Source organism: Coregonus lavaretus, assembly GCF_964263955.1.
Source record: "Coregonus lavaretus genome assembly, chromosome: 21".
Lineage (NCBI taxonomy): Eukaryota > Metazoa > Chordata > Actinopteri > Salmoniformes > Salmonidae > Coregonus > Coregonus lavaretus.
This window is the reverse complement of record NC_140008.1, coordinates 18,837,068-18,847,550: the sequence shown is the minus strand read 5'-3', so window position 1 is coordinate 18,847,550 and position 10,483 is coordinate 18,837,068. Positions and strand designations below refer to the sequence as shown.

The 10,483-nt window shown below is 44.1% G+C and overlaps 1 protein-coding gene across 3 annotated transcripts in view; it reads left to right on the top strand.

Moving 5' to 3' along the window:
- The first annotated feature begins 6,558 nt into the window (after positions 1-6,558).
- Positions 6,559-10,483, top strand: part of LOC311148803 (ral guanine nucleotide dissociation stimulator-like 1) — a 35,536-nt gene continuing 31,611 nt past the window's right edge. Inside the window, exon 1 of one of the 3 annotated variants that reach the window (XM_084185781.1) lies at positions 6,559-6,780. In XM_084185781.1, the coding sequence (XP_084041907.1) occupies positions 6,736-6,780 (45 nt within the window). In that variant the 5' untranslated portion in view covers positions 6,559-6,735. Of the gene's footprint in view, positions 6,781-7,623; positions 8,381-10,483 lie in introns of those variants that run through there. The other 2 variants (XM_084185782.1, XM_084185783.1) reach the window with 2 other exon arrangements.

Genomic DNA, 10,483 nt, shown 5'->3' with positions numbered 1-10,483 from the left:
CTGTTAGTGGGCATTGACTTTGTGCCCTTTGATTGCTCAGCTCTTAACCCAAAGTCATACAAACAACCAACTCCTCTGGCATTGTGGCTCCTGCACATTACATTGGAAAACCCAGTGCTGACTCTGGAGAAATTCACCATCTTACATACACACTGCCCCCTACTGAACACTGGACAGTGTGGTAAAAACACAAACAAACATGCACACACACTAATCTGCATGCGCAGGCAACGTAATTCACACACAGACAGATACAGCAGGACACACGGCCCACCTACACACAGGCATAGAGTGTACCGGACCCAACGTAGTCACAATAGTGACAGTAGTAGTGGGAGTAAAGGCATCGGGAAGTGATCCCTCCCTGTGTCTCTCAGGCAGGCATGCAGACAGACAGACAGACAGACAGACAGACATTGGATGCTGACAGGACCTTCCTAGTACTGCTTGTTATGCAACGATGCAATGACAGAGTTTCCACTGGAGTCGCTGGCTCTAACTGGTGCCAATGCTTTAATAGTGAGGATTCATCTTCTTTGTTTGCTCATGTCAAGCTAAAGGAAGGCACTCTGTGCTATTCTTTCCATCCAGTCCAAAATATAATCATTCTTCCTAAATTCCTCTGAGAAATCTTCTGATGACTCTGTTATTGTTTTGGGCTTCTTCTCTTCTGGCTTAGATGGCTTCTCTATGAGCTCCTGACCATAATGTGAACTCTCTATGACGCACACACACACACACACACACACAGAGGGAGGGAGCTCTGATAACACCCACTAAATGGCCTGTTCTCCAACAGTACAGTAGACTTTCTCTAACACTGACCTCTTGATCCTCTTCACTTAGACAGAGCAGCTTCATACCATCCCACACAGTCTGGCCCCATATGGAAAAAAAACTTGCTCAAATACATGTAATGCCTGACAATATTCCAGAAATGCATGGCTCTGATATTTAGTCTACTGGGTGGCCAAAATGGTTCCTAATTCGGCTTCTTAAATTACTCTTTACGTTAATGATCAATGGAAGATCCCTTTTTTGGCCACCAAGCCAAAACTTTGGCAGTGATATATACAGAAAAATATATATAAACGCAACATGTAAAGTGTTGGTGGCATGTTTCATGAGCTGAAATAAAAGTTCCCAGACATTTTCCATATGCACAAAAAGCTTATTTCTCTCAAATGTTGTGCACAGATTTGTTTACATCCCTGTTAGTGAGCATTTCTCCTTTGCCAAGATAATCCATCCACCTGACAGGTGTTGCATATCAAGAAGATGATTAAACAGCATGATCATTACACATGTGAATCTTGTGTTGGGGACAGTAAAATGCCACTCTAAAATGTGCAGTTTTGTCACACAACACAATGCCACAGATGTCTCAAGTTTATATAGAGCATACAATTGGCATGCTGACTGTAGGAAAGTCCACCAGAGCTGTTGCCAGAGAATTGAATATTAATTTCTCTACCATAACCCGCCTCCAACCTCATTTTAGAGAATTTGGCAGTACGTCCAACCGACCTCACAACCGCAGGCATCGTGTGGGGGCGAGCGGATTGTGGATGTTGACATTGTGAACAGAGGGCCCCATGGTGGCGGTGGGATTATGGTATGGGCAGGCATAAGCTACGGACAACGAACAGAATTGCATTTTATCGATGGCAATTTGAATGCACAGAGATACCGTGACGAGATCCTGATGCCCATTTCATGCAATTCATCCGCTGCCATCACCTCATGTTTCAGTATTATAATGCACTGCCCCATGTCGCAAGGATCTGTACACAAATCCTGGAAGCTGAAAATGTTCCAGTTCTTCCATGGCCTGCATACTCACCAGACATGTCACCCATTGAGCATGTTTGGGATGCTCTGGATCGACATGTACGACAGCGTGTTCCAGTTCCCGCCAATATCCAGCAACTTTGCACAGCCATTGAAGAGGAGTGGGACAACATTCCACAGGCCACAATCAACAGCCTGATCAACTCTATGCGAAGGAGATGTGTCGTGCTGCATGAGGAAAATGGTGGTCACACCAGATACTGACTGGTTTTCTGATCCACGCCCCTACCTTTTTTTTAAGGTATCTGTGACCAACAGATGCATATCTGTATTCCCAGTCAAGTGAAATCCATAGATTAGGGCCTAATGAATTTATTTCAATTGACAGATTTCCTTATATGAACTGTAACTCAGTAAATCTTTGAAATTGTTGCATGTTGCGTTTATATTTTAGTTCAGTATAATTGAAATTGTGATGGTGAGCAAAATATACACTTTTGATTTCACCTAATTTTAACATTCTGTCATAAAGAGCACATGTTCAATTTTATAAAAAACAAGTTCTCATTAAAACTTGTTTTTCAACTACTCCACAAATTTCTTGTTAACAAACTATAGTTTTGGCAAGTCGGTTAGGACATCTACTTTGTGCATGACACAAGTAATTTTTCCAACAATTGTTTAGACAGATTATTTCACTCATAATTCACTGTATCACAATTCCAGTGGGTCCGAAGTACATACACTAGGTTGACTGTGCCTTTAAACCGCTTGGAAAATTCCAGAAAATTAGGTTATGGCTTTAGAAGCTTCTGATAGGCTAATTGACATAATTTGAGTCAATTGGAGGTGTACCTGTGGATGTATTTCAATGCTTACCTTCAAACTCAGTGCCTCTTTTCTAGACATCATGGGAAAATCAAAAGAAATCAGCCAAGACCTCAGAAAAAAATGTGTTGACCTCCACAAGTCTGGTTCATCCTTGGGAGCAATTTCCAAACGCCTGAAGGTACCACGTTCATCTGTACAAACAATAGTACGCAAGTATAAACACCATGGGACCACACAGCCGTCATACCGCTCAGGAAGGAGACGCGTTCTGTCTCCTAGAGATGAACGTACTTTGGTGCGAAAAGTGCAAATCAATCCCAGAACAACAGCAAAGGACCTTGTGAAGATGCTGGAGGAAACAGGTACAAAAGTATCTATATCCACAGTAAAACGAGTCCTATATCGACATAACCTGAAAGGATGCTCAGCAAGGAAGAAGCCACTGCTCCAAAACCGCCATAAAAAAGACAGACTATGGTTTGCAACTGCACATGGGGACAAAGATTGTACTTTTTGGAGAAATGGAAGGCTACCCGAAACGTTTGACCCAAGTTCAACAATTTAAAGGCAATGCTACCAAATACTAATTGAGTGTATGTAAACTTCTGACCCACTGGGAATGTGATGAAATAAATAAAAGCTGAAATAAATAATTATCTCTACTATTATTCTGACATTTCACATTCTTAAAATAAAGTGGTGATCCTAACTGACCTAAGACTGAATTTTAACTGTGATTAAATGTCAGGAATTGTGAAAAACTGAGTTTAAATGTATTTGGCTAAGGTGTATGTAAACTTCTGACTTCAAGTGTAGGTATTGTGCTTCCAATGAGTGGTATTATATGGCTCTACAGTGGATGGGTAAAAATCTGGAAAAAGTCTAGTTAAATCAGCCATGAATCTCCTTGTGACAGGGGGAATGGAAGCTTGTTGTGTGCAACATTTCTAGCCTGTCTATCTATGGGTAACAGGGTTGACGTGTTATGGTCGACCCGCTTAGTTTTTCACCAGAAAATTGCCAAAAAGAGTAAAACCAGCTCATCTGCTTTTACACTGATTTGACTATTAGATGTTCAATGTTTCTTTTGAAATAACTATTTAAAAAGGAATACTTTTAAATATTTCACATGTATCCTATAACATTTCTTAAAATATATATTTTAAATGTATTTTTTTTCCGTTTGGGGCTGTCTGATCTGTAAAACCCTCTTGGCTCTGAGATGGCTATAGTTAGTAAGTTGTCTTTTCTCAGGGAGTGAGTGTGCTGCTGCAGTCCTGTCCCCTTGCTATAGAGTTTGATGGTTCCTCTCCCTCTTATTTCCTTTCCTATCTGTTCCTTTCTTCTCCTTTCTTTTCCTATCCTCTCCTTTCCGTTCCTTTCCTTTCATCTCTTGTCCAGTCCTGTCCTCTCCTCCCTGAGTTGTATGTCTCTAGCCCAGCCAGACCAGCCAGTCAGGTATGAGAACAGCAGGCGCTGTGGAGTCCGGAGGCTGCAGGCAGGAAGTGGAGGATTTCCTGGAATGTGCCTTTTTCCCCACAGTGGAGCAATAACGGCGCTGTGCACCTCCTGTTTTTGTCCCGCTCCACTCCACGCTGCTGATCCCTGTCCTGGTTCTGTAGCAGGGAGACGGAGGGGAGGATGGGGGAGAGTAACGTGGGTCCCCAAGAGGGAAGGCTGGAGGCCGGGTGTCCAGGGGTCAAGCCAGGGGGAGAGCTGACCCCTCTGTGCAGTCCCCTAGTCTGTGCTGTGTATTTAACATCTCAGATCTCAGGAAGAACAGCACCCCTACTCTGGCCCCTCAGACAAACAAACCTCCTTTTCCACAGAGACTTGCTCTGGACTATAAGATCTGTTGGAGCAGCAGTAGGATCTTAGTACTGTAAATCAACCAGATAGATGACTTTATTTATCATCCCCAAGCAGCTGACGTAGTACAAGTCTCTTATTTCATCAGAACACTGCAGCTGGGCAATTCCACGGTAACAAAGTGACACTGAGACTCTGATTTTTCACTTTAAAATGTATGTCAAACTAAAACCATGGATTGCAAAGTTAACAAACCATACAACTCTGTGCACAAGGACTACTTTTAACAATTTCCACAGACAATTTTACAAAAACACATTTACTTGATGAACAATGCAGATGTAAAGTTTGGTAACAGAATGACAGTTTGTGCTGTTTTTCTGTTACCATTCTCTTGACATAACATTTTAAAGTGAAAAACACAGTCTCAGTGTCACTCTGTTACCGTGGAATTTCCCAGCAGCAAACTGCGTCCATTGCACCATAGATCTTACCCCTCTCTCTCTGCATCCCAAACCAACTCCTTGTGAAATGGAAGATGTGTCCTCATCGGTCCAGTTGATCTGAGCCGTGCCTGTCACTTTGACAGAAGGAGTGTTGTGAGCAGAAGGATGACATCATTCCCCTCTGAGAGCAACACAACTGTCCCCAGGGGAAAGCCAGGGGTCACAACCTTTCCCATTGCCTGTCAATTCTTCCCAGACCCATGGAGACTGATGTGGATGGTGGGTCAGGCCAGCCTGGGAACTGGCCTCCAGACAGGGTACACAGGGCTTCCCTGGACCCCTGACCCTCCAGGCAGGCAGCCTCTGGCCCCTGGCCCCACCTGCAGCCACCCTGGACTGGGCTGTTTGGGGGCCAGTGACACCGTGGCTGGCCTGTACGTGTTTGGGCACCAACTGACACTGTGTGTGATGTGTGTGATGCTGTTTGACATGTGTTGCATGGGCCAGTGTATGAGAGTCAGAGGACATGGGCCACGGCATGGCCAGCCTACTCTCCCACAGAGAGAAACCCCTCACAGGGCTCCTATTGTCCACTAGCAGCCTAGTCCTACTAGTACAGTACATGGCTCACTCAGTGCATTGTGTGGGCCTGGGTGGCTGAAGGTATTACATGAAACATACTGCTATTGATCATCCTAATAGCTTCATAAAACTCTCTAAATGTTTGACCACCTTCTGATTTCCATCTCTCCACTGACTCACACAAGTGGTTGACTACGTGTACAAACACATACACAGTGGAACAGTTGTTGACTATTCTCACACACATACACTATTCACATAAAACAATACACAGTAGTGACTGCATCGCCAGCCTTCCTTGCATTGTCTCACTCTAACTGGACAATCTGGCTTAAAGGTCCAATGCAGACGTTTTTATCTCAATAACAAATCATTTCTGGGTAATAATTAAGTACATTACTGTGATTGTTTTCAATTAAAATTGTCAAAAATAAACACAAATAGCTTCTTAGCAAAGATACATTTCTCAAGCAATAATTTTGGTAGGACTGTCTGGAGTAGGGAATAAACTGAAAGCTATCTGTTTTTGGTTTGGAACTCCCTTTCTTATTGGTCTATTAACTAATTAACCTCCTGGTGATGTCACCAGGCAGGCCAAAACTCCATCCCACAAAAACAGGCTGAAATTTGAGGGTGATCTTTTCAAACAGCTTTTACACTAAAAGGGCATTATCATGGGCCCTGTGTAGCTCAGTTGGTAGAGCATGGTGCTTGCAATGCCAGGGTTGTGGGTTCGTTTCCCACGGGTGGCCAGTATGAAAATGTATGCACTCACTAACTGTAAGTCTCTCTGGATAAGAGCATCTGCTAAATGACAAAAATGTAAATCATCATTTTCACGTTTTTTTTATTTCATTGGGCATTTAATCACAAGCATCCATGCATAATTTCCACAAAAATCTCAGTAGTGGCAAAAATGTTATTTTAGGATTTTTCTCTATTTTGTCAGATTGTATCTTTCACACAATGTCCCTTAAAAATGAAAAATGTTAAGGGATAAGAGGAGGGGTTATGTGGAGGACCACGAGTGCAGTGAGCGGAGCACAACAATTCAACAGCGGGACGAAGGAAGAGGAGAGATTGAAAGAGAGGAGGAGGAGGAGGAGGAGGATTTGAAAGAGGGGGGCAACACAAACAAGAGAGCTGTGACTGATTGTGTGTGTGTAGTGGAGGAGAACATATTTTACAGCGCAGGACCGCGCCGTATGTCGCTTGGAACTGGAAACATTTATTGCCTGGGTGGACTGTTAGCATCTTCTGATGCTGTCCGCGGACCATGAGAGAAGCGCTGACAATGAGATTCGCCTGGAAAGCTAAAATGGTAAAAAGTTACTCTGTTTTCTGTGCTGCACACTGTTGTTGATTTTGCGGTTTGAGAGTGAGCTTTTTGAGAGGCTGGGAAGGGAGCGGATAAAGGAAAGGAGGAGGGGGCAGCGCGGGGGATACATTTGAACATTTAGTTGTATTTGTTTTCTCGCCCTCGACGCCATCGTGGTGTACTTTAAATAGTATTTATTCATCTCCTGCGCTTAAACGTTTTGCGTAAAGACGCGCTCTGGAAATTGTACTCTGGCCTAATTTCATAGTTCGTTTTTCGCTGTACACATAAAACACTATTGTCTCTGAGCCGAGAGTGAAATGATCACTGAGGCGAGCTCTCTACCGGTCTTAGTTGCGTCTGGAGCTATCTGAGCACAAAGCCAACACCAGATCAGCCCAAAGAGTTGACACCGTTGTTGTTATGTTGAGCGTATTCTTGTCACACATAGGTAATAAAACCAGTTATGTGATGTGGTCCTCTGTAGCTCAATTGGTAGAGCATGGCGCTTGTAACGCCAGGTTAGTGGGTTCGATCCCCGGAACCACCCATACGTAAAAATGTATGCACACGACTGTAAGTCGCTTTGGATAAAAGCCTCTGCTAAATGGCATATTATATTATATTATGTTGCCAGTAGGGGATCGAATAAATACTGCTTCTATATTTGCCCGAGCAAATAGTCTCTTCTGTAGTCTGCATCCCACCTCCACTGGATTGCAACATCCTTCCAAACTGAAGCCTGTCCAGCAAGTCTGACATTTGAGTTGATATCTTGGGGCCATTTAATTCTTGGGGCCATTTAATACTTGGTCCACAAAGCAGGCAGACTTTTAAACCCCAGCCTGAAAAAAAATTCTGCCTAGCACAAAGAGCAGTCTCTGTGCACATACCATGGACTCAGCAGGCTGGGCAAGTGAGCAGAAAGACCTCATGCTATTGGTTTGGAGTGGACTGGACTACATAACTCACTAAGTTAAGTATTTAACTCTCAGAGGCAGCACTGTACAGGAAATGAATGGGAAATACGTACATGCTGGGCCGTTTTTATCTCCTGTACTCAGTTACTCCTCTGCGGCCCTCTTGCTCTCTTTTTCTTTCCACCAGAGCTCATTGCCACCACATACTGTTTATCAGTGCCTGACTGTGATTGTTTGGGGTGGGTTCCCTGCCTGGCCCTCTGTGCTCTGTTTTTGTTAGAACCCAAACAGCCACCCACAACCGCCCTGGGCTAAGCGCCATTGGCCTTCAGAGCTGGCCATTGAGCCTGTTAACAGCAAGCCGTGACCTTTAACTCTAGCTGCCACCAGAGAGTGGACTTTGCCATTGTCCTGCTGTTGTGACGCTGGTGGAAAGTGAGAGTGTGGACTTGGCTGGAGTGCGCTGTCATCTAAACAGCTCCTCTTTATGGGATTAAAATAAGCCCTGGTCGCCGTCACACTGCATGTGGATCTGTTGGCTGCCTTCCTCCCTGACTGGGCAGATTTTTGAATTTGAGAGAGTGAACTGCTGTTCTGTGTCTGTGTGCTCTGCATAGCTGAGAGGCAGTGTGTCGCCAATACGTATTCAGAGCCAGAGAGTAGAGACTGCTCTGTGAGGATCGGTAAGATTCTGTTTGTGGATTCTGTTTGTGTGTGTGGATCAGAGAGTGTGTGTGTGGAGGGGGGAGTACGGGTCGAGAGCTTTAACTTCCTCGGTGTCCAAATCACTAAGGACTTAAAATGGTCCACTCACACGCACAGTTGTGAAGAAGGCGCTACAGCTCCTCTTCCCCCTCAGGAAGTTGAAAAAGTTTGGCATGGGCCCTCAAATCCTCAAAAAGTTATACAGCTGCACCATTGAGAGCATCTTGACTGGTTGCATCACTGCCTGGTATGGCAACAGCACCGCCCTCGATCGCATGGCGCTACAGAGGGTGTTGCGGACAGCCCAGTACATCACTGGGGCTGAGCTCCCTGCCATCCAGGACCTCTATATCAGCCGGTGTGAAAGGAAGGCCCGGAAAATCTTTATGGCTTGGGTGGCTGGAGTCTTTAGACTGTTCTCTCTGCTTCCGCACGGCAAGCACTACCGGTGCATCAAGTCTGACACAAACAGGCTCCTGAACAGCTTCTATCCCCAAGCAATACAACTGCTAAAGGAATGGCTACACAGACTGAGTTGACCCTTGTATTTTATTTTTGCACTGTCTCTATGCACACTCACAGGACTGAACTCCAACACACACATAACATGCACACATATTTATACTGACTCTATGCACACACAGTCACATACAATCATCATTTACACTGCTGCTACTCTGTTTATCATATATCCTGATGCCTAGTCACCTTCCCCTATACATACACTATATGTACAAAAGTATGTGGACACCCCATCAAAACCCCATCCAACACCTTTGGGATCAATTGGAACGCAGACTGCGAGCCAGGCCTAATCGCCCAGCATTAGTACCCGACCTTACTAATGCTCTTGTGGCTGAATGGAAGCAAGTCCCCACAGCAATGTTCCAACATCTAGTGGAAAGCCTTCCCAGAAGAGTGGAGGCTGTTTTATAGCAGCAAAGGGGGGACCAACTCCATATTAATGCCCATGATTTTGGAATGAGTTGTTCGACTTGCAGGTGTCCACATACATTTTGTAATGTAGTGTGTGTGTGTGTGTATATATATATATATAATCCCACTACATTAAAAAAATGTTTTACTGCTTGACTAAAGAAATCTCGGTTGACCAACAGCCTATCGACCAGTCGACTAAATGGGGTCAGCCCTAATATACTGTATGCATGCATGGTGTACAAGACACCTGTTTGATTCACGCCTGTCTGAGTGGACTAATCCATTGTGGAGGCCGTGGGGATGGCACAGTCCATCACCACTAAGACATGCTTCTGAAATTGTATGTGGTTATATTACATAAGAACAATGGTGCAACACTAATAAAATAATATTATTTTAGAACAAATGCGCTTTCTCCCGAGTTGGATAGCGGTCGCTGTCCGCAGTTCTGAAACATCAGTGCACTGTTGAATTGGCGCCTTTTCCTAGACCATGTTGCTATGTGCATAATAGCAAAGTTAACCAGCATATTGGTGTTGAGAACAATGCGGCGGAGGCAGCAGTGGAGTTAATAGATGAGAAAACAGCACTTGCCTTAATTGTCTAAGAAAAGTGAGGAGAGCGGAAACGCCAACTTAATTAGGTCTATAACCAATAGCATAACTGTTAAATGTGCCTGGCTTTATAAATCGTCCATACAGTGAGGGGAAAAAGTATTTGATCCCCTGCTGATTTTGTACGTTTGCCCACTGACAAAGACATGATCAGTCTATAATTTTAATGGTAGGTTTATTTGAACAGTGAGAGACAGAATAACAACAAAAAAATCCAGAAGAAACGCATGTCAAAAATGTTAGAAATTGATTTGCATTTTAATGAGGGAAATAAGTATTTGACCCCTCTGCAAAACATGACTTAGTACTTGGTGGCAAAACCCTTGTTGGCAATCACAGAGGTCAGACGTTGCTTGTAGTTGGCCACCAGGTTTGCACACATCTCAGGAGGGATTTTGTTCCACTCCTCTTTGCAGATCTTCTCCAAGTCATTAAGGTTTCGAGGCTGACGTTTGGCAACTCGAACCTTCAGCTCCCTCCACAGATTTTCTATGGGATTAAGGTCTGGAGACTGGCTAGGCCACTCCA